We start from the raw sequence: 25,543 nt of genomic DNA, 5'->3' as shown, positions 1-25,543 counted from the left end.
ATACAGACTCTATACTAGAATGTGAAATGTCTGAATCCGGGAAAGCTATCGTCGCACTCAGGCTGCTTCTGATAAGAAGCATTACCCCACCACCCCTTCTATCTAACCTATCCTTCCTAAATACATTATACAAGCCGTACTGAAACTCATCATCCCCAATTTACGGGTGGCACCACGTCTCTGTAATATTATGCAGATACACGTATCTGCATAATATTGATACGTGTATTACAGATACACGTATCTGTAAGCCCTATTATGCCCGCGTTACTTGTTTTAACCAGCAGTTCGAATTCGCTCATTTTATTGACGACACTTCTAATGTTACTGTATAAACAATTAAGATTTACTGTTCTTGTATATTTAACAAACCTATTGGATGATTTATTGGATGATTGTTTTCTGCAGCAGCAGCATGTTCGAGAGGCAACCAGAGAGGGTAATACTCTTGATCTGGTTATCAGCAGTGATCATTCGTGTATTAAGAATTTGCAGCTAAAGGAACCACTAGGTGGCAGTGCCCACAGTGTACTGATGTGGGATTTACTTAAAAATATAATTATCATCAGGGGTAAAGGAAAGGGTTTTTGCTTCCATAAAGGTGACTATAGTGGTCTTAGACAGTTTATAAATTCTGTAAAGTGGAATCAACTGATGATGTTACCAAAGCAAATTCTAAGTGGGAAGCATTCAAGGAATTAATCGTGGAAGCTACTAAAAGTTTCATACCTATTAAGAAATATTGTTCAAGGCCTAAATGGTTATCAAATGAACTAAGGAGACTCATGACAGAGAAGCCTATGGCAAATATAAGCTAGTCTGTAATCAAGTCACAAAGGAGGTTAGGTAGGCAAAGGCAGATTATGAGAAATCTTTGGCAAAGGATGCTAAGAAAAATAGCAAGGATTTCTTTACTTATATAAACTCTAAAAGGAAGGGGATGAATCTGATTGGTCCACTTGACATCGATGGTACGACTGTTGATGATCCTGCTCAGATAGCAAACAAACTGAATGAGTATTTTGCATCTACATTCACACATGAGGAGTTATTAAGGTTTGAAAATGCCAGAAGGTTATCAAATTTTAGCAGGGTGCTTAATGATTTTGTAATAACTGAGAGCAAAGTGGAGGAGAAATTGTTGAAGTTAAACATAAGAAAGGCACCTGGGGTGGATGGGATCTATCCAGTTATATTAAAGGAGGCGGCAAAGCAACTAAGCAAACCCTTAGCCATAATTATGAGAGCATCCTTGGACTCAGGGGAGGTCCCCATGGACTGGAGATGTGCAAATGTATCCCCAATTCACAAAGGGGGATCGAAGGGTGACACAAGTAATTATAGACCAGTTAGTTTAACTTCTGTTCTGAGTAAAATAATGGAGTCACTGGTTAAAGATGCATTGCAGGATCATCTAGACAAGACTGCAGCAATAATTCAGACACAGCATGGGTTTGTTAAGGGAAAGTCTTGTCTGACAAATTTGATTGGTTATTATGATGTGGTTACAAAGGAACTGGATGCAAAAAATAATTTTGATATCATATACCTGGATTTCAGGAAAGCTTTTGACACTGTTGCGCATGGAAGACTACTGTACAAATTGGAGTAGAATGGTATTAAGGGTAAATTGCTACAATGGATAAAAGGATGGTTGAGTGGGAGAAGGCAGTGGGTGGTAATCAATGGGTGCTGCTCTTTTTGGACTAATGTTATTAGTGGAGTCCCACAGGTATCATGCCACAGGGTTCGGTGTCGGGTCCTCTGTTGTTTTGTATATTTATCAATGATATTGATGAAGGTATATCAGGCTTAATGTCGAAGTTTGCAGATGATACAAAGGTTGGCAGGGTTGTTGGTGACAGTAATGGCAATGTACTACTACAAAAGGATCTAGAAAATTTGGGCAGATAGGCTGAGAAGTGGCAACTGAAGTTTCTACATTACTCTGCATTTGTACTTCTACATATGGGTAGAAGTAACCCCGAGAAACATACAAACTGTGTGGTACTACACTTAAGGTAGTAGAAAATGAAAAAGACCTGGGAATAATTGTGCAGTCAGATATGAAGTTTTCTGAGCAATGCAGACAGGCTGCCAGGGCAGGTCATGGGGTTTTGTCAATGATATATAGGAATTTTTCTAGCAGGGAAAAGAGGTGATTGTCCCTCTGTATGAGGCAATGGTCAGGTCACGCCTTGAGTATTGCGTACAGGTGTGGAGGCCTCATTTTAGGAAAGATGTAGATTTGCTTGAGCGTGTACAGACAACAAGATTGGTGAGGAGAATGAAGGGATCCTCTTGTCAAGAGAGGCTTAAGTTCTGCAAATTGCAGTGGCTGGAGACTAGGCACCTGCGCGGTGATCTGATTGAGGTGTATAAGGCCGTGAATGGGTTGAGCATGCTGAATTCTAATGGAATTCTTCCACTTGTTCAGATTACAAACCTAAGGGGGCATAAACTCAAATTAAGGAAAGACAGATGTAGAATAGATGTGTGGAAATTTGCCTTTAGCCAGTGGGTGGTTAATTGCTGGCACAAACTTCCATCTGTTGTTGTGGAAGTTGATAGGTTAAATAAATTTGAGGAGGAACTGGACAAACATTTAGAGTGATTTGTTTTGTAAATTTTTATTTTTTTTTTTTTTTGCTGATGCTGCATAAGCTCATACACTTGATTTCTTGCATCACATGCCACTATGTCTTGCAGTTTTCCACAAATTCAGTGAAAATCTGTCTTATGGGGCAAGGCATCCTTGGTTTCTTGATCATCAAATCTTATACACCTGATGTGGACCTTGAAATATCTCTGGTTCATTACTAAGCAAAATTTTTCAATGACATTTCCGTCAGTTCCCCCGCAGCGCTCCAGCTAAAGAAAGAAGGCGAATGAAAGCTTTTATCTCAATTTTGTCTATAAATTTGCTATCTCTTTCCTGGCTGTAGTTTGACCGAACAGTTTGAATATACTCATTTGTGTATTCAACAGTTTCATCTAAAATTTTGTCTGTAATAAGGCAGTTCCATGCTTCAGAGGGTGTGCTGGCATTTCTTGTATGACCAATACCTCCTGGCAATTTTGTTAGATTTTGAGATCTGCACCGAACTTTTGTTGATCTCTTTACTTTCCTCCACTTTGTCAATTTATCTTTTTCTATGTAAAAACTGTCAGTGTCATCCTCTTCATTGCAACCCTTCTTCTCTGATGTAGCATCTTGTGATTTCTCTGAATTATCTTCTCTTGTTTCAATGTAATTCTCATTGGATTCTGTCCTGTCATCAATACTTTCGTCACTTACTTCTTCAGAAAACAACAGGACATGAATAATTTTGACATTATTTGCATTAATTGGGTCTAAGCAATCCATCCTGGCCATCAAAAGCAAAGCAGCACCACTAACGCAGATGGTCGCACTGTATCTCACAGATACAAACAGCAGAATGAATCGAAACCAAGGGCTTCAGAAAACGAAACCAATTCCAGTGGCTTCCAAGAAGCAATAAATGAAGCTATTGAGAAGCACACGTGCACTACTACATCTTTTTCCAAGAAACAAAGAATGATATGATGTATGTATCTGAGAGATACACAGTGACCGACGAAGAGTTAAAACTTGGTGAAGATCTCCCAGATGAAAAGTTCATTGAACAAAGTTTTGATATGGATTTGATTTATGATGCTTTACTTATGCTTGGTGCTCATAAAGTTTAGTAGTGCTCATAAAGTTATTAGACAGTCTTGAAAAATTGAAGAAATCCTATGGGCCCATTTTAACTATTTCAAAAGGTTTTTTCTGTCTTGCTCTTTTGATGACTCTTCCAGCTCATCAGGGATCAGGGCTTTCATGAGCCTCTTTCTTTTTTCGATAGCCCCAAGTCCCTGTCACAGGCAACAAAACTATGCCCCGAAACAAGACATTTAATTTAAATAATATCAAAAATTGTTTTGGCCACTAAATAAATCATAGTGAAGAGTAGCATTCGGTTTTTATTTTGGGCAGCACAGTTGTCAGCCCACATGACAACATATTTAGCGTTAGTTATTTTTAAGACATTACCTTGAAAAAAGCATGATGCAATTTCACTTCCTCCACACCAAAAAACCCTCAGAGATACCAAAGATACATGCCACATACACATGTGGCCTAAGGAGTATTTGTCAAGTTGTGTGCAGAAGTTGTAGAAAGACAAATGGCACAAGTAAAGCATTCTGGAATTTGTAGGTATAGGAATGAACAATACTTTCTGTTGTCCATGGCACAGACAGCAGTTAGGGTACATTCTATTGATTGTCAGTTGCCTGCAACTGACAATCAATGGTATCAGTTTTCATTTTGGTCTGAGCCTTTTCTGCTTTTTGTTGGTGTATCTGCAGTTTGTTATCAGCTTACTGTTTGATAACAGGAAGTGAAGTGGCTTTTATTGCAGCATAAAGCTTATCACGATGGTTACAAGTGTCTGATTTAGGTCTTCTAAATTTCTTTTTTTTTTCTTGAAAAGTCTGTAGGTTCCAGGCAGCAAAATCAAAAATATCTTTGAATGTCTTACTACAAACTTGAATGTGCCATTAGGAATAGTGTAACAAAATGTCATTTGCCTTTGACTGTTGGTTGGGTCATTGTAGATTCCTTTTTGCCACTTACTTATTTTTACAAGTTGAAAGCCAATTCATAATATATATTCTTTGTTCTTTGTCAGTTAAGTTATAGAACTGAAGAAAAGGAGTGTCTCTATACTCCTTTCAGGAAGTCTTGCAGGCATATTTAAGCTTTCCGGCAACTTCTTCTTATGATGGTAGTTTTTTCTGAGAGATTTGTTTCCCTTAAGACGTTGTAGTTGTAGTAGTAGTAGTAGTAGTGGCAAGTGATGCAAGAAAGCATGTGTATGAGCTTATGCAGCATCAGCCAAAAAAAAAAATCACACCATTCCCTCCAAATGCCTGTCCAGTTCCTCCTTAAATTTATTCAACCTATCAACTCCCACAATGACAGATGGAAGTTTGTTCCAGCAATTAACCACCCGCTGGCTAAAGGCAAATTTCCGCACATCTATTCTACATCTGTCTTTTCTTAATTTTAATTTATGCCCCATTAGGTTTGTAATCTGAACAAGTGGAAGGATCCCTTCAGAATTCAGTGTGCTTAACCCATTCAAGGCCTTATACACCTCAATCACATCACTGCACAGGTGCCTAGTCTCTAGCCACTGCAATTTGCAGAACTTAAGCCTCTCTTGGTAACAGGATCCCTTCATTCCCATCACCAATCTTGTTGCCCTTCTCTGTACATGCTCAAGTAAATCTACATACTTCCTAAAATGAGGCCTACAGACCTATACGCAGTACTCAAGGCATGGCCTGACCATTGCCTTATACAGAGGGATAATCACCTCCTTTTCCCTGCTAGCAAAATTCCTATATATCATTGACAAAACACCATGACCTGCCCTGGCAGCCTGTCTGCATTGCTCAGAAAACTTCATAAATGCCTGCATAATTACTCCCAGGTCTTTTTCATTTTCTACCACCTTAAGTGTAGTACCACACAGTTGGTACGTTTCTCTGGGGTTACTTCTACCCATATGCAGTACTTTGCATTTGTCAAAGTTAAACTTCAGTTGCCACTCCTTAGCCCATCTGCCCAAATTATCTAGATCCTGTTGCAGTAGCACACTGCCATTACTGTCATTAACAATCCTGCCAACATTTGTATCATCTGCAAACTTCGACATTAAGCCTGATATACCTTCATCAATATCATTGATAAATATACAAAACAGCAGTGGACCCAACATTGAACCTGTGGGACTCCACTAATAACATTAGTCCACGAAGAGTAGCACCCATTAATTACCACCCTCTGTCTTCTCCCACTTAACCATCCTTTTATCCATTGTAGCAACTTACTCTTAATACCATTCTGCTCCAATTTGTACAATAGTCTTTCATGCACAACAGTGTCAAAAGCCTTCCTGAAATCCAAATAATTTTTTGCATCCAGTTCCTTTGTAACCACATCATAATATGCTATCAAATTTGTCAGACAAGACTTTCCCTTAACAAACCCATGCTGTGTCTGAATTATTACTGCAGCCTTGTCTAGATGATCCTGCAATGCATCTTTAACCAGTGACTCCATTATTTTACCCGGAACAGAAGTTAAACTAACTAGTCTGTAATTACTCGTATCACCCTTCGATCCCCCTTTGTGAAATGGGGATACATTTGCATATCTCCAATCCGTGGGAACCTCCCCTGAGTCCAAGGATGCTCTCATAATTATGGCCAAGGGTTTTCTTAGTTGCTTTGCCGCCTCCTTTAATATAACTGGATAGATCCTATCCACCCCAGGTGCTTTTCTTATGTTTAACTTCAACAATTTCTCCTCCACTTTGCTCTCAGTTATTACAAAATCATTAAGTATCCTGCTACAATTTGATAACCTTCTGCCATTTTCAAATCTTAATAATTCCTCATGTGTGAATGTAGATGCAAAATACTCATTCAGTTTGTTTGCTATCTGAGCAGGATCATCAACAGTCGAACCATCGATGTCAAGTGGACCAATCAGATTCATCCCCTTCCTTTTAGAGTTTATATAAGTAAAGAAATCCTCCACCTCTGCCTACGGCTACTGTTAAACTATTAGTCCTTGAATCCCCCCCCCAAGCTATCAGTTTTCCGACCCACCTAACACTGCCTCGATACCATCAGCAAATATTCTTGCACCCTTTCTATTTAAGTGTATCCCATCTCTGTAGAAGCAGTCTCTCCTGTTAACAAGTACAGACCAGTCTGAAAAAAATTCTATCCCTTTAGCCTTGCACAACCTTTCCAGGGCCGAATTGATTGACAAGGCTCTCATCATATACTCCCTCCTATTGTGTCTGGGCAGAATTGCAGACACTTTCAAATTGAACCCTAATTCTCGGCTTTTGTTCAACACTGACCTGTACTTGTTAAGTAATTCTGCCAGTCTCCTACTCTTAATATCATTAGTGCCAACGTGTACAACTATATCACCTTTTGTGCCCTTAAAAGATGATATCCGCTCTACAACGTCATCCACCTATCCTTTTTACAAAGCATGTTACCCGTTTCCCTGACAATAGAGTCACCAACAACTACTAGTTCCTGTGGGACCAGTGCATTCTGCCTTGGGGGTTGCCGCTGTGTTGCGTGATGACCAAGTGCAAGCTCTCGCATTGATGTGGGCAGCTGAGAGCCTGATGGGCCCCTCAATTTAAATCTTTCGAGGGCATCCACCCTGTCCTTCAAACTCTCATATAGGCCCACAACAACGCTGAGTTGTCACCTGATTTTGTTTAGAGCTTACCAGCTTGCTGTCTAGTTTGCCAATCTTTTCTTTGGTGTGTTTTGTTTATCCTCACAGGTTCAGAAGATAAAGTAAGTATGGAAGCAAGGTTAGACATGATGACAAAAGAATAGAAATATAATGTTCCAAACCATGCATGACTGAGGGAAGTACAAACAAACCGAACACTTAACACAAATCTTAGCCTAATTGTGGTATGCAAGACCAGATTATACTTCAAAACTGCCCAAAATCAATAAAAATTATGTAAAGTTTAAGAGATGCAACACTGTAAACAAAACTCATAAGAACACAATGACTGAGGGCAGGTGCTGCCATTTTTATAAGTCTCCAAGTTTCTAGCCATGTCACTATCACAGTAATGCATTTTTTTTGGTGGAATTCTCACTAAACTATTATTCTCTGCAACTTTCTGCATTCACTAGGCTGTCCAGCAAGATGCATATACAAACGATTTATGGAAAAAAAAAAAAAATGAAAAATGAATTTTCGGGCACTTTCATCATTTTCCATTTCTGCTCCTCAATTCTTAATTATGCCTTTGATCTATTATAAAGGTTTTTACTATTCATGAGAATATTAAGGGGCTAAGGTAACTAATTTCTCATAATTCCTGATCAGCTCAAACTCTCATGTTACATTCTCTGTACAGAATCACTCCCATGGGGGGGGGGGAAAGAGAGAGAGAGAGAGATCTGATAAGTGAGCAAAATACTTTTTAACTATGGTAGCTGACAAGAAAGATATATGAAAATGGCACATACATAATGAATATACTGGTCAGCTGCAGTGGTCAGGACTGCCAGTAATTCTTGTATTTGTCCTGAAGTAGTACTGGCTAGTGTTAAGTATCTGTTTAGCCATGGAAATCACTAAATAGTTAGGTTAGAAGGTGAGCAGATATGGAAAGAGTAAAAATGGTTTATTAAAAGAGATGAGTAAAGCAAGAGGCAATTCATATTCTTCTAATAGAAGAATAATTACTGTATATTACTTTGAAGTGCTTCAAATACTAGGTAAAAGTGACTATAGACTTGACTATAGACTTATTTTAACTGATGTTGACAATTTTACGATGACTAAGATTAAAATGTTCTTGTTTATACTTTGGCATGACCACTAGGTCAGAAGAGTTTGAATTAATTATTATTATTTGACAATGAATACAATCATTAAGCATATTTAGCAGTAAATGAGTGCTTGAACCATGGTCCACTCAAAGTATGTATGCTTCTGCACTCTAGCAACTGACTGCTCGGTTACGTTGGTCAATGATTTTGAAGTCACTGGATAATGAAAAGAGAAATGTCATATAAGTAAATAGGCAAGACTGATTTTATGAAAAAAAAAAAAAAAAAAAAAAGAAGCAAATAAATAATCTGCAGAAAAATAAAGAGAACAATAATTCCTAAAAGATCTTATATTTTAAACACTAAGCATTCTTAACAAGACTTCGCTATCATTGATTTAAGTAAGGAAATTGTCACTTTTGCCAGGAATAATAATTTAGTGCATCCTTTAAGTTCCTGAATGGTTGAGTGGTTCAATTTTTTTCAACTATTCAGCGAGGGGAATGCCAGAGGTGTATTCAACTCTAGCAGTAAGTTACAGAATCTTGAAATAACTGGGAGTAAAGTGGAGGAGAAACTGTTGAAGATAAACACAAGAAAGGCACCCGGGGTGGATGGGATCTATCCAGTTATATTAAAGGAGGCAGCAAAGGAAGTAAGCAAACCCTTAGCCATAATTATGAGAGCTTCCTTGGACTCAGGGGAGGTACCCATAGACTGGAAATGTGCAAATGTGACCCCAATTCACAAAGGAGGATCAAAGGCTGACACAAGTAATTATAGACCTGTGAGCTTGACTTCTGTTCCAGGAAAATTAATGGAGGCACTGGTTAAAGACGCACTGCAGGATCATTTAGACAAGACTTCAGTTATAGCTCAGACACAGCATGGTTTTGTTAAGGGGAAGTCTTGCCTGACCAACTTGATTGGATACTATGATGCAGTCACAAAAGAACTGGATGCAGGGAATAACTTTGATATTATATACTTGGATCTTAGAAAGGCTTTTGATACTGTTGCACATGGAAGACTGCTACACAAATTGGAGCAGTGTGACATTGGAGGCAAATTGCTGCTATGGATAAAGGGGTGGTTGAGGGGGAGAAGACAGAGAGTGGTAATCAATGGACACTGCTCATCGTGGACTGATGTTATTAGTGGAGTCCCTCAGGGCTCAGTGTTGGGTCCATTATTGTTTTCTGTATTTATAAATGATATTGATGATGGTATATCGGGATTAATGTCCAAGTTTGCAGACGATACAAAGGTTGGCAGGGTTGTCAAGGACACTACTGACACTATGCTTCTGCAACAGGATCTGGAAAGGTTGAGCAGATGGGCTGAGAGGTGGCAAATGAAGTTTAACATTGACAAATGTAAAGTACTACACATGGGAAACAGCAACCCCAGAGCAACGTATCAACTCTATGGTACAACACTGACAGTGGTAGAGAATGAAAGGGACTTGGGGGTGGTTGTGCAGGCAGATATGAAGTTCCCTGAGCAGTGCAGACGGGCTGCAAGAGTAGCTCATGGAGTATTGTCAATGATATACAGGAATTTTTCCAGCAGGGATAAGGAGGTGATTATTCCATTGTATAAGGCGATGGTCAGGCCACACCTAGAGTACTGTATACAGGTCTGGAGGCCTCATTTCAAGAAGGATGTAGAGCCGCTGGAACCAGTACAGAGAAGGGCAACAAGATTAGTGAATGGAACAAAGGATTGCTCTTACGAAGAAAGGCTTAAGTTTTGCAAATTACAGTGTCTGGAGACTAGGCACCAGCGAGGTGATCTGATAGAGGTGTATAAAGCCTTGAATGGTTTAAGCATGCTCAATGCTGATGGGATTCTTCCTCTAGCTCAGAATAATCACCTGAGAGGGCATAAATTCAAATTGAGGAAAGACAGATGTAGGATAGACGTGCGGAAATTTGCCTTTAGCCAGTGAGTGGTTGGTTGGTGGAACAGACTTCCATCCCTTGTGGTGGAGGTTGATAGCCTAAATAAGTTTAAGGCTCAGCTGGACAGGTATTTTGAACGAACAGAGGGGTGAAGTGGAAGTGGTTTTTTTTTTTTTTTTTTTTTTTTGGCTGATGCTGCATAAGCTTGCTTTCTTGCATCAAATGCCTCTACTAATGCTAATGCTAATGCTAACTATGCTTATGTAATTTTCCTTTATCTTTTGTACTGTCTACTATAGGCAAACGGAAATAAAAAGCACAAGAGTTATCAAACTTGAAGAAAGGTTACATATTATTTATTTATTATTAACTCTTGATATTTTAAGGAGTCCTTTAGCTAACTGAAGACGAGGAAACTCGAAAGTCGCTCGTGCGCGATTATTAGCTTATATTTTCCTTTCTTTTTTCTCTACATTTAATTTAATTTAATTAGGCAACCATGGAAAGTGCACTTTCCTTTCTTAAAAATTTTTCTACAGCCCATAACTTAATTCTAAACCCACAATCCCTGTAAAGTATTAGAATCCTATAACCACTATGTATGTGGTAAAACCCTCCACCAGCTAAGCGGATTACTATGAGGTGAGTGCTGAAAATTAAACTAAGCTATACGTACGATCTAGTTATTTATTATTATTATTTTTTTTTTGAAATTTGAGAGTTACTATAAATTTTTACAATTTTTTAATTATAATTTGATAGATAAACAGATGGTCATATCTGACCTCTTTCAATAGCACTAAATTATTTATAAATTAATGAAATAAAAAATAAAAAAAAATAATCAAACCTTGTGGATTGAAAAAACCAGTCATCCAGAACACATCTGGCCTTCCTTTATTTATCCAAACGGAAAACTGGCTATTCCTCTCTAGAAGATCAGTGAACCAGAAGCCCAGAGTGCTTGAGTCCCAAGATATTTTTAGCCACATTTGAGGTACACGAGCATCATAAATGCAGTCAAGGGCATCTCGGAGGTTCTGAAAAATTATCAGCATATGGTAATTTTTGAAAGAATATGTTTACAAAGCAGCAATACTGAAAATATATATACAATCCTATATAATTTTGTATTCTAACTTAAGAGACTACACAAGACTACTTTATATTAAATGGAAAGTCATACATATATAATGAATGTAGAAAATTATAGAGTATTGATTTATAGAATAAATTGATAACAAAATTTGTGAACAGTAAGCTTTAATTCCACAGTGGAGTCATCCAACTGTTTTGGCTGTAGATGATTATATAACAGACTGCATGCCAAATTAACTACCCTTACTTTTTATCATATTAATACATAAATAAAAATATTGGTACATGCTATTATTATGTTAAATAGTAGCATAGAATCACTAAAATTAAGGAAAACTAGGGAGTAAAAAAATTACAAGAATATATTACACCTTAAAACTTTTTTTCCTTTAACAAGAAATAGATGATTCTAGTGAATTTTAATGTACTGAATTTAAATCTGAGCTTGAAAATTTTGTATAACCTACTATTTTTAAGAGAAAGGAAATGAAAAATTTATATACAAATAAAATTTTATTGTAATTAATAATACAAAAAATGAAATATAGAATATTTCTAGTCCATTCTCCTATGCTTCTCATTTCTCCCATTTATGACTGATATTTGAAATTCCTCTGATCAATACCTAACATTAGTCAAATAGCATATTTCAGTTCCACCTTTTCTGGTAGAATTGTCCCCATATCAGATATCCCTTGATGAAATCTTCATCATATTTATCCCTGACAGCATCCAAATCTGAATGTATTTCTAGGGGCATATTACAGCCCATTTTTTTAAAATGGCATCTATCATTTCTTTAGCAATATTACCATATTTTTATTTGCTCTAAAATTAAAATAAATTGGAAAAGATGATCATTTAAGAAGTTTCACTCTGCTTTTTTCAAATGGGTTCAAATGTACTGTCCTACAAAAGTTTTCTAACTTGTGGGCCCAACAAAAATATCCTCTTTAATTTTCTCCTTCACTAATTCTCAGGACTTCATTTAAAAATGAATTCCTGAGAATAATAAGTGAAGGGGACAATAAAAAAAAATTAAAATCAAAATTCATTCACTAAACTCAATTTAATATTAAAGGGAGTAAAAACTTTCTGTTTACAAGAAACTGATGCAACACATTTTCAGCTTTGGAACTAATCTCTGTCTTGCAGGCCATTCTTGAACTACTTAACGTCTCTTTTTGGCTTAGTTGTCCTGCTTGCAAAGAAGTTTGTGTAGTAGCCTAGCTGCATTCCAAGAAGTACTATCACTTTCAGGTCATCTCAAATATTCTATGAGAATTTTTCATAGCCAATACTTTTTAAAAACACTTGCATATTTTCATAGTATTGTTTCATATGAACAGCATACGTGAATGGACTAGATGGGTAATAAATATTTCTATTACGTAGAAGCACTGTCCTCAAATTTTACCCCGGGGGCTCACATGTGGAGAGTATGGGCTTGGCAAACCCAGGGTCCTGAGCTGGATATCATCATTCTTCCTTTCTTTGTGATGCCTTCTACTTCTCTCTCTCTCTCTCTCTCTCTCTCTCTCTCTCTCACACACACACACACACACACACACACACACACACACACACACAGGGGGTAACTCGGGAATTTTTTTTTTTTTTTTGGCTGGTGCGGCATAAGCCTCAGGCTTCCTTGTACCATATGGCTAATAATAATAATAATTTAGCTTTAATGATTCCATGAATATGTAGCATTTATCTGGTTTGTATTCTAGCCTTAAAACAACATTAACATCATCAATACCTAAAATTGAGCATAAGGGATAAACTTAACTTTTTAATTTAAGCTGAAAGCATTCTGGTTGTTAAACTCCAAAGAAATGTTTTTTAGAAGCTGAGGATGGTTGTTGATGACTAAAAATATGAGCAGAAATAAAATTAATCTGTGTCCAAATTTCAGAACCAACAAAGGTAATACATTTTGGATAAACTTTTGATCTTGATTTTGTTTTTGAATATTAGCACTGATGGAAAAGTCTATTAAAAGTTTTGTTGTCTTTAGCAGCAACAAGTATTGTACTGATATTGATAATAGTGATACATGGAGGTTTCCGCATAGTTTTATAGCAGTGTTATCAGTATTAGAAGATGCTTATAAACTATAATTAATAGCAATACATACCTGTTTTAATAACTGAACTTTATCATGTAGTATCTAATATATGGCATTAATATTTGTAGAACTTTTGTATCAGTTATTTTGTGTGAATATAGTATCACGTAACTAGTATTTTAATGCATGTTAATGAATTGTAGGTTTGTAGTTATGGTAAACAAGTAATTTGTAGGTATCTAAAATGTTTGAATTACATAGGTTGCTGTAACTAGATAATTTTATTATTTCGTCGTTGATACTACAATACATCGTATGTCAAAAAACACCAGTTTGGGATTATGGCACCTTCCTTTGTAATCAAAATAACCAGTTCAACCTTCCTGCAAGAGGTTATATGATGGGCCAATAGCAAGGGTGGAGTGCACGCAGCATCAATAAGGCCAATGTCTAATGTACTGCACTAAAACCGTTTGATATGCCCTGAGCTTTTTTTGACATATGATATATTGCAGTATCAATGAAGATTTATTATAATTAACTTATGTAAAAATGTAATAGTATAGTGAAATACATATAATGTAAACGATGCATAATATGTATTGTTACTGTATAATGTGAACAGAGTAGTAGTAGTAGTATTTATTTATTCTCAATTATACTGAATTTAAAAGGAAATCATGCCCCAGACCAGAGCAGCAAAGCAATGGGCTCAAAATAGTGGGAGTGCTGTGGCTCAGGGCAGAACTGAAGGGATCGGGGGCAATTCTCATACGGATTATGGCCTAATGAAATGCACTACTTATGCTGTGTTTGCAGACCTTTCTAGAAACAGGATATATAAGGGGGGGGGATGTCTATGCATGTGTGTGTTTGGTGCAGAGTGTGAAGAAATTGTATGTATACCTGCGTGTACACCAATGCTAGGGGCTTGGTAAATAAATTTGATGAATTTAAGGTATTGCTCAAAACATCAAAGGCAGATATTGTTGGGATATCAGAGACGTGGTGTCACACAGATATAAGGAATGTGGAACCAGAATTTGGGGAATACAATGTGTATAGAAAGGATAGACAGGACAGGAGGAGGGGTTATGCTATTAGTTAAGAAACACATAAAGTCCAAGGAAGTGAAGCCAGTCGACATCGATGGACAGGGCAGTGTCGAGTCAGTTTGGTGTGACATAAGCATAGGGAAATCAAAATTGAGAGTAGGAGTGTACTATAGGCTTAATGACTCTGTTGAGTAAAATAAGATATTGTACAGGGAAATAGAGTGGGCCAGTAAATCAGAGCGTCTTATAATGGGGGATTTTAATTTCCCAGATATTGACTGGAATTTGTGGGTTGGTCACTCGCACATTAGCAAGGCTTTTGTGGATTTATTGGATGATTGTTTTCTACATCAGCATGTTCGTGAGGCAACAAGAGGGAGCAATACTCTTGATCTGATTATCAGTAGTGATTCTTCATGCATTAAGAATCTGCAGATAAATGAACCACTAGGTGGCGGTGATCACAGTGTGTTGAAGTGGGATTTACTCAAGGAGGTAACTACCATCAGAGGTAAAGGGAAGGGTTTTTGTTTTCGTAAAGGCGACTATGATGGTCTGAGACAGTATTTAAATTCTATACAGTGGGACCAACTGATGATGTTACCAACAGCAAACTCAAAATGGGAAGCATTCAAGGAACTAATCTTGGAGGCTACCAGGCTTTACATACCAACTAAGAAATATTGTTCAAGGTTTAGGCCTAAATGGTTGTCAGACGAACTAATGAGACATGTGGCAGAGAAGAAAAATGCATGGGATACATACAAATTAATGGGTGACATGGAAGCCTATGATAGATATAAGTTGGTCTGTAACCAAGTCACAAAGGAGATTAGGCAGGCAAAGGCAGACTACGAAAAATCCTTGGCAAAGGATGCAAAGAAAAACAGAAGAAAGTTCTTTACCTATTTAAACTCAAGAAGGAAAGGGATGAATCAGATTGGTCCACTGGATATTGATGGTTCAACAGTTGAGGATCCTGCTCAGGTGGCTAACAATCTAAACGAGTATTTTGCATCTACATTCACGCATGAGGAGTTATTCAGGAAGAAGAATGATGTAGGTAAAGTAAACATTGGCAGTGAGCTGGATGATTTTGTAATAACTGAGAGGAAAGTGGAGGAGAGATTGTTGAGGATAAACATAAAAAAGGCACCTGGGGTGGATGGGATCTATCCAGTTATATTAAAGGAGGCAGCAAACCCCTAGCCATAATTATGAGAGCTTCTTTGGACTCACGGGAGGTACCCATAGACTGGAGATGTGCAAATGTAACCCCAATTCACAAAGTAGGATCAAAGGCTGACACAAGTAATTATAGACCTGTTAGTTTAACTTCGGTTCCAGGAAAATTAATGGAGGCACTGCAGGATCATCTGGACAAGAATTCAGTTATAGCTCAGACACAGCATGGTTTTGTTAAGGGCAGGTCTTGTCTGACCAATTTGATTGGATACTATGATGTAGTCACAAAAGAACTGGATGCAGGGAATAACTTTGATATTGTATAATTGGATCTTAGAAAGGCTTTTGATACTGTTGCACATGGAAGATTGCTGCACAAATTGGAGCAGTGTGGCATTGGAGGCAAATTGCTGCTATGGATAAGGGGATGGTTGAGTGGCAGAAGACAGAGAGTGGTAATCAATGGACACTGCTCAATGTGGTCTAATGTTATTAGTGGAGTTCCTCAGGGTTCAGTGTTGGGTCCGTTGTTGTTTTCGGTGTTTATGAATGATATTGATGATGGGATATCAAGTTTAATGTCCAAGTTTGTGGATGATACAAAGGTTGGCAGGGTTGTTAAGGACACCACTGACGCTATGCTGCTGCAACAGGATCTGGAAAGGTTGAACAGATGGGCTGAGAGGTGGCAAATGAAGTTTAACATTGACAAATGTAAAGTACTACATATGGGAAACAGTAACCCCAGAGCAATGTATCAACTCTGCGGTATTACACTGACAGTGGTGGAGAATGAAAAGGACCTGGGGGTAATTGTGCAGGCAGATATGAAGTTCTCTGAGCAGTGCAGATGAGCTGCAAGAGTAGCTCATGGTGTCTTGTCAATGATATACAGGAATTTTTCTAGCAGGGATAAGGAGGTGATTATTCCCTTGTATAAGGCAATGGTTAGGCCACATCTTGAGTACTGTATACAGGTCTGGAGGCCTCATTTCAAGAAGGATGTAGAGCTGGTGGAACGGGTACAGAGAAGGGCAACAAGATTAGTGAATGGAACAAAGGGTTGCTCTTACAAAGAAAGGCTTAAGTTTTGCAAATTACAGAATCTGGAGACTAGGCACCGGCGAGGTGATCTGATAGAGGTGTATAAGGCTTTGAATGGTTTGAGCATGCTCAATGCCAATGGGATTCTTCATCTGGCTCAGAATAATCAGCTCAGAGGGCATAAATTCAAATTGAGGAAATTTGCCTTTGGCCAGCGGGTGGTTGGTTGGTGGAACCGACTTCCATCACTTGTTGTTGAAGTTGATAGCCTAAACAAATTTAAGGCTCAACTGGATAGGTATTTCGAGCGAATGGAGGGGTGAAATGGGAGTGGTGTGTTTTTTTTTTTTTTTTTGGCTGATGCTGAATAAGCTTATGCTTCTACTAATGCTAATGCTAAATTAGGTGAAAACTCGGCATTCGGATGGGTGTTTATGAGAGCTTGAAGAGTAGGATGGATGCCCCTCAAAGGAATAAAAATGGGGGTTCATCAAGTTCTCACCCCCACCTCAAAGCCAGAACTCACACTTGTGCATCAGGCAAAACAACAGCAATGACCAAGGCATAATGTGTGGTCCCACAGAAGATGGCTATTGTTGGTGAGTCTTATGTCAGGTAAACAGGAAATATATTGTGCAAAAAGGATAGGTGAAATAGGATCATGGTATATCTGCCAGAGTCAAATGCACTCAACATTGTAGAGCAGATAAAACCTTTTAAATGCAAAAAAAGTGATAATACTGTTGTATACATTAGCATTAACAACATTAAGAGTATGAGATGTGCTCAATTAACAAAGTACAGGGCAATACTGAAAAAAAGTCATAAGCTAGGGTTATATTGGAAAGTTTCTGCAGTTATTATTATTATTTCGTATGGCAAAATGAGGATACATTTGTAACAGACAATATCAAAAAATATAAATAAATTACAATAAGCCTAAAAACAATATTTAAAGAGAAAATTATAGATAACATTTGATGAATTAAAATGTAATGTCCAGTTTATTCAGCCAATTAATAGCATCGTCAGTAACACTATTTAGATCTTGGATGGAACCTTCAAATCTCCTCTTTGGACACTCCAAGACGACATACTGGATGGTCTGAGGCACATTGTCAAAGTCACAGAATGGGTTTTCAGTTTTTCCCCACCTGTGCAGCTAAAACTTGCATCTTCCGTGACTTGTTCTATTCAGGGATGTCCATTCCTTTCTTGGTAAGTTGAAACCTGGTACAGCTCTGCATGAATCACTAAGCCCAGGTGGTTGGGATTTGAAATGATCCAATCTTCATGCCAGGTCTGGTCAGCATTAAAATGTGACTTAATAAATTCTATATATTGGGACCAACTAATGATGCTACCAACAACAAATTCTCAATGGGCAGCATTACTAAGTTCCGGTACTAAGTTCCGGCCAACCCTTCCCTATCTCTTCCATCATGCAGTATGATTGATGATTTTTGAGGTTATGATGAATGTCGTGGCGAGATCCAATATTCCTTACATTTCGAGGGTACAGCTCTAAAACGGTGTTCGCAGGCCGGCCGCTAGTTAGTACACCGGACTGAACCTATTGGTAACTCTCTAGGCAGCTTCCGGATCAGCTAGTGTATAATCTTGCTACCTCTACTCTGCCAGATAGTGACTGGAGGGAGTCCAAGTAGTGTGTATGCAGGGAGCATTGTCGAGGCCACGTTATGTCAAGGATCTGGGTATATTCTTACCACATGTACGCCATATCCAAAAATTTCATTACTTCATACAGCATGTCACACCCACTTTTTCTTACTATTGAATACACCATGAATTGTCAAAATAATAGAGCAAGCTTATCTGCGAAAAGATCTAAACCTCCCAAGGACTTCCTAATTCATTTCACAAATATACGTGGTCTCAATTCTAATCTCAACGATGTCCATTTCCACTTGCAGTCTTCCAAACCCCATGTACTTCTGCTCATCTCAGATGTACAAATTATTTGCTGTATGATTCCTTTCGACTCAAAGGTGGTACTTGTGCATATGTCCGTTCTGATATTCCCTGTCAGAGACTTGGCAATTTGGAATCTCCTCTCTTTGATCTTCTCTGGCTTAAAATCTCTCTACCTCATTGTGTAAAATTCATCTGTTGTCTCTACCATTCTCCCAACTCCACTAATCACTTGGAGCTCTTTGACTTCCTCTCTTTGCAACTTGACTTTCTCCAGTCCAACTTTCCTAACAGTGAGGTAATTTTCCTTGGTGATTTTAATGTTCACAACTCCAGCTGGCTTCTGCAATTACTAATGACCTAGCACAGATTGTTCATTTACCTACAAGAATACCGGACAATCCTAATCATACAGCCAATACGCTTGATCTTTTTCTCACAAACAACCCTTCTAAGTACAAGGTTGAAGTGAGAGGTCCTTTAGGCACTTCAGATCACAACTTGGTGATTGTCTCTTCTCCAATGGAACCTTTATCTCATGGCTATTCCCAACCTCGTATTGTTTGGCATTACAAGAATGCAAAATGGGATGACCTGCGAGACTTCTTTTCTTCTTTTCCTTGGTCTGATTACTGTTTCAAAACTTCTGATGTCAACATTTGCTCAGATCATGTCAGTGAAATTATTCTTGCAGGAATGGAATCCTTTATCCCACACTCCACTTTAAAATCTCGTCCTTTATCTAAACCTTGGTTTTCCAATAAATGTGCTAAGGCTGTCCAAGAGAAGAACGTTGCATATCGTAATTGGCTTGTTTCTAATTCTTCAGTTTCATTTTCTGCCTTCACCAAAGCTCGCAACAATTGTAAAGCAGTTATTAATCAGTCCAAACTAGAGTTTGAACAGGCTAAGAGTAGAAAACTTGCTTCTTGCCCTAATGGTAGCCGAGCATTCTGGTCTCTTGCCAAAGCTATTGGCCGCAACTTTTGCCCATCTCTGCTCCCACCTCTGTCCAAACCAGATGGTCCTGTTGTCACTTCAGCCAAGGATAAAGCTGACCTGCTAGCATCCCATTTTTCTTCGAGCTCATGTATTAATGATCTTGGTAAAACACCTCCCACCATTCCTAACACGCTCCATTCAATGCCTCCTGTGGTCTTCCGTCAAAAGGATATCAGAAGGATTTTGATGAATCTTGATGCTAAGAAAGCTCCAGGTCCTGAAGGTATTTCTCCACTTGTTCTCAAAACCTGTGCTCCTGAACTTACTCCTATTCTTTGCCAACTTTTTTCACTTTCTTATTCCAAAGGTGTTTTTCCTTCTGCTTGGAAATTTGCTCATATCCAGCCAGTTCCTAAAAAGGGTGACAAATCCCTCCCATCCAATTATCGTCCCATTGCAATTACTTCTACTCTTTCTAAAGTAATGGAGAAATCAATTAACCGCAAACTCTTAAACTACCTAGAAACCTTCCGTTTGATCAACGATCGCCAGTATGGATTCCGTCAGTGTCGATCCACTGGAGATATTCTGGCTTATGTTACCCATTTATGGACTAATTCAATGGAAAGGTTCGGTGAAACACAAGTAGTTGCTCTTGACATCTCAAAGGCTTTTGATCGTGTTTGGCATAAAGGTCTTCTAAACAAGCTTCCATCTTATGGTTTGCCAACTGTTTTTAGTAATTGGTTATCCAGTTTTCTCTCTGATCGCTCACTGAGGGTGATGGTAGATGGCTCTCTGTCTTCTAACTTCTCCACTAATGCTGGCATCCCCCAAGGTTCAGTTCTTCCCCCACTCTTTTCCTCTTGTTTATCAATGACCTTCTTCCATTGACTGGAAATCCTATCCATAGTTTTGCCGATGATAGCACATTGCATTCAACTTTACATTTTGAGAAACCTTGTCCAGCTCAATCAGCTTCAAGTTCTCGAAAATCTGCTGCCAATTCCTTAAATGCCGATCTTCAGGTAATTCTCCAGTGGGGCAAAGACAACTTAGTTGATTTCAACCTTTCTAAAACTCAATCTTGTCTTATATCTCGCAAAAAGGATTCTTCTGCTCCTATGCTTATCTTTAGTGGTACTCCGATTTCTAGGCAAAATGATATATCTCTTTTGGGGATTACCCTGACTTCTAATCTCTCTTGGCACAAGCACATTACAAATATTGCTTCCTCTACATCTAAAAAACTTGGTTTTCTCTTTCGCTCTCGGCGTTACTTTTCTCCCAAACAGCTGCTCACTCTGTATAAATCGCAAATCCGCCCTGCCATGGAATATTGTTCCCACATCTGGGGTGGTGCCCCCAAAACCTCTCTCAGGCTTCTTGATTCCATTCAGAAGAGGGCAGTTAGGTTAATTAATGATTCATCTCTAACAGAGTCTCTCCACTCGCTTTCTCACAGACGCACTGTTTCTGCTGCATGCCTCTTCTACAGATACTTCCATGGGCACTGTTCTTCTGAATTGGCTTCTATAATTCCCGCTCTCTCTTTCAAAACAGTCCGAACACGTGCCGCCACCAGCCAACATCCATTTACTGTCCAACTTTTCATCTTCCTCATTTATTCATTCAACTGCCGTTTTCTGGAACAACCTTCCTGCATACGTATTTCCTGAAAATTACAATCTACAGAAGTTCAAGTCCAATGTCAACAAATATCTTCTTTCGTCTTCTCAACCTCCAACCCAAGCACGGTACTAAGTACTATAGGTTATAATACCTCTCGTGTTTGGGGTTCTCATAAAAAAAAAAAAAAAAAATTAAGGGAAATAATTATAAAAGTTCCTAGACTCCATTCCAACCATGAAATGCCATTGAAGGCTTAGAAATAAACAGATGCTTTGCTTTCCTAACCTTCTTTGTGTGATCACAAAGAAGGTTAGGAAAGCTAAGGCAGACTATGAGAAATCTTTGGCAAAGAATGCAAAGAAAAACAGCAAAGACTTCTTTACTCTACACCGGAAGGAAGGAAGGGAATGAATCACATTGAACTATATGATATTGAGCATTAAATTGTTGACGATCCTGCTCAGGTTGCTGGCAAACCGGATAAATATTTTACATGTACATTCCACATGAGGAATTATTTAGGGAAGTGGATGCCAGAAGGACAGCGCAAGAGAAATTGTTGGAATTAAACATAAGAAAGACACCTGGAGAAGATGACATTATCCAATTATATCAGTGCCGGATTTAGGTATTGCGGAGCCCCTGAGCACAAATTTTTTTGCCCCCCCCCCAAAAGTTTAATTAAAAAAAAAAATTCTTCTTCATCCCTTTTCTTTTTCTGTTTTTGACTTCCACTAGCATAAGACTTCTTCATTTTTAAACTGTTTATCAAATTGAATATAACTTATTTAATTAATTGAAGTATTTCACACATTATAAATACATTAATTTTAAAATTAACATTTAAATTACTTTTATTTTTTTAATTAAAAGTAATTAAAAGTTTTGAATAAATCTATTTATAAATTGCTTCTCAATAACGAATTTTTAATTTAGAATCATCATTAATTTGAATAAATAAAAGTCTTTAAACTTTGACTTTATTGTAACTAATATTGTAAATTACTTACTTGATAAGAAGTTATTAATAATATAAATGAGATAGAATACAAGGTTAACAGATATGTTTAGGTAGATGCGAAGTAAAATAAATAGTTCATGTTATTAAACAGAATATTTAAATTAATTTTATGGAATAAAATTAGTCAATTTATACATTTATATTGTTAAAATAATAGAAATTGCAGTATTTCAATATATTATACTTGGAAAAAACTCTTTCAATCAGTATATTAAAATTATTATATATTCTGTTGTTTACAAAACGAGATATTAGATACTGTAGATTGATACTTAACACTGATTAGGCTTATTTTATTTATGACATAGTTTATGAACATCAGATACTAAGATACAATAAAGAAAAGAAACTAACCTATTTCAATGTATTTGATACAAATGTAAATAAATTCAGATGCAAAGACGTCCATAAATTATAACAGACAACAAGCTATTAGTTAGGTTATAAAACTCAACGAGAAACTAACATAGGTGACTGGAAACCCGCCTTAACTCAACTATAGCAGTTCCTAGTAGTGCTAAGAGGGCGCTGCCAAACCTTTCCATGTAGCCACAGATCAGTGGCATTTCTAGTTACTTTTTGTTTTATGTCTAGATGCTAAGCTACCGCCGAATCATTATGTTGGGAGCTAAGTCTTGTAATTTTGCCAAATAAAATCTAAAGTAATCGACATCTTTTCGTGGGAAATTATGGGATTTTTTCTGGGGTTCCCGATGGGTGGGGGCCCCTAAGCTACTGCTTATTTTGCTTATACGTAAATCCGGCCCTGAATTATATTAAGGCAGGCAGAAGAGGAGGTAAGCAAAATGTTCTCTAAAATTATGAGAGCATCTTTGGATTCAGGGAAAGTCCCCATGAATTGGAGATACGCAAATTTGTCCCCAATTCACAAAGGGGATCAAAGGGTGGCACAAATAATTACAGACCTATTAGCTTAACTTCTGTTCCAGGAAAAATAATGGAGTCACTGGTTAAAGAAGTAATGCAGGACCACCTAGACAGGACTGTAGTTATACTTCAGACCCAGCATGGGTTTGTTTGTTAAGGGAAAATCTTGTTTGACCAATTTGATTGAATACTATGATGCAGTCAAAAGAAACTGGATGTAAAAAATAATTTTGATGATATATACTTGGATTTCAGAAAAGCTTTCGGTATTGTTGCACATGGAAGAATGCTATATAAATTGGAGCAGTGTGGCATTAAGGGCAAGTTGCTGGTATGATGAATAAAGGGATAGTTGAGTGGGAGAAGAGAGTGAATAGTTATCAGTTATCAATGGACTGATGTTATTAATGAAGTCTCCCAAGGTTCAATGTTCAGCCCCATTTTTGTTTTCTATATTTATTAATGATATTGATGAAGGGCATATCAGGCTTAATGTCTAATTTTACATATGATACAAAGGTTGGCAGAGTGGGTAATAATTGTATGCTATTGCAACAGAATCTGGAAAAATTAGGCAGATGGGCAGAGAAATGGCAATTGAAGTTTAAACTTCCCAAATGTACAGGTAACCCTCATAAAACATAGTAGTTTGGTTCCTATAAAATCTTGTGTAGTACAAAACCGTGTTATATGGGACTAGGAACCAGTTCAAAAAGGAGGGTTATGTTCCAAAAGCTAACAAAAATACACCATTTTTTTATAACTATGCAAGACTTAATTTTTTTAAAAATAGTAATAACTGAACAAATATCAAACAAACTGTGATACATATATGTCAAATGTATGTTCATTTAATTTTCTTCCTCTTTGTTGCTGCTAAGCACAATCAAACAAGAACGTTTTCTCAGTTGCAGAATATTTTCATCTTCTGAACTTTCCTCTGCAGCATCTAGATTTCATGTATCTTCTGCTCTCTTTAAAAATTCAGTAATCTGGGTTTGTTTGCTTTTGCATGATATCTTTGTAAATTTCATGGAATGGAACTAAGCGTTTCTGAAGCTCCCTATTAAACTTTGTGTTCCTTTCAGTCGAAGGATCTACATTCAAAAAATAAGGTTCTGATTGCTTTGGCTAAGTTTATGCTTTTTAGTGTAAAATTTGGGACTTCAGAATTTTCATCAGCGCGATCATCCTATCAATTGATTTTGTTTACCTGCAATGCCATTTCCACCAAATCTGCTTCATATGATACCTTTCCCCCTTTTTTTAAGATGATCCAAAATTTGTATCTTTGATTCTAGAGAAATAAAGCATAATTTAGGGTTCCAATTTAATTCACAATAAAGAAATTATTTCAATACGGTTCTCAAGAACAAGGTTGAGTAATATATATATATATTTTGAGCAGTGTGGGAGGGCTGCAGGAGTGGCCCATGGGGGGGGGAGGGTCTTGTCAGTGATATGCAGGAATTTTGCTAGGGGGATAGGGGAGGATGATTGTTCCCTTGTGTAAGGCAGTGGTCAGGCTGCACGTTGAGTGCTGTGTGCAGGTCTGAAGGCCCCGTTTTGGGAAGAATATGGTGCTGCTGGAGCAGGTGCGGGGGTGGCAGTGGGTTTGGCAGGAGTTGATGTTGCTGGGAGGGGCTTAGGTTCTGCAGTTTGCAGCTTCTGGAGACTGGGTGTCTGCGGGGTGGTCTGGTTGAGGTGTGTGTGGCCTCAAATGGGTTGAGAGGGTTCAATGCTGGTGGGGCATAGATTCAAATTGAGGGAAGACAGTTGTGGAATAGATGTGCGGGAGTTCGTCTTTGGCCAGCGGGTGGTTGATGGTTGGAGCGGGCTTCCATCTGTTGTAGTAGAGGTCAGCAACTTAAATGGGTTCAAGGCAAAGCTGGGCAGGCATTTGGAGTGGATGGATGGGTGAAATGGGAAGGGTTATTTTATTTTATATTTTTGGCTGATGCTATATAAGCTTGCTTTCTTGCATCATATGCCCTACTAATGCTAATGCTATTATCCGGAAAAATTTATTAACGATCAAATAAAAACCTTTAAAGTCACAAACTACAAGCTTCAAAGTCAATTTTTATGGTCTCAAACAAGCCCAAGTTAAATAGCGCAGAACTTAAAATGGGGATATCCCAATACTGTAATTTTTTTTGCATAATGACTAGCTAGTCAATAGCGGAGATTCATAAAAAAAGAATGGAAATGTTGAAAAATTACATCCAACAGAATAGCAGGGTTCCGTCCACACAAAAGCTCAAAAATAGCATGTTATGTGAGGTTAGCTGCAATTCTGTAACTGTGTAATATAAGTACCATGTTGTGCAAGGATTGCAGCAATTTATCAATTTTGTTAAAGCAAAAG

General features: G+C 37.8%; 1 protein-coding gene across 1 annotated transcript in view; it reads right to left on the bottom strand.

The window, feature by feature from the left end:
• LOC150085960 (dynein axonemal heavy chain 8-like) overlaps nt 1-25,543 on the bottom strand; it is a 1,559,705-nt gene that overhangs the window by 27,777 nt on the left and 1,506,385 nt on the right. The window contains exon 86 of the mRNA XM_090374756.1: nt 11,158-11,347. Coding sequence (XP_090230882.1) covers nt 11,158-11,347 — 190 coding nt within the window. The remainder of the gene's footprint in view (nt 1-11,157; nt 11,348-25,543) is intronic.

Source organism: Mastigoproctus giganteus, chromosome 5 (genome assembly GCF_048544385.1).
Source record: "Mastigoproctus giganteus isolate SK-2022 chromosome 5, ASM4854438v1, whole genome shotgun sequence".
Taxonomy (NCBI): Eukaryota; Metazoa; Arthropoda; class Arachnida; order Uropygi; family Thelyphonidae; genus Mastigoproctus; species Mastigoproctus giganteus.
Note: the sequence above shows the minus strand (reverse complement) of the source record. Positions and strands in the feature narration are given on the sequence as shown.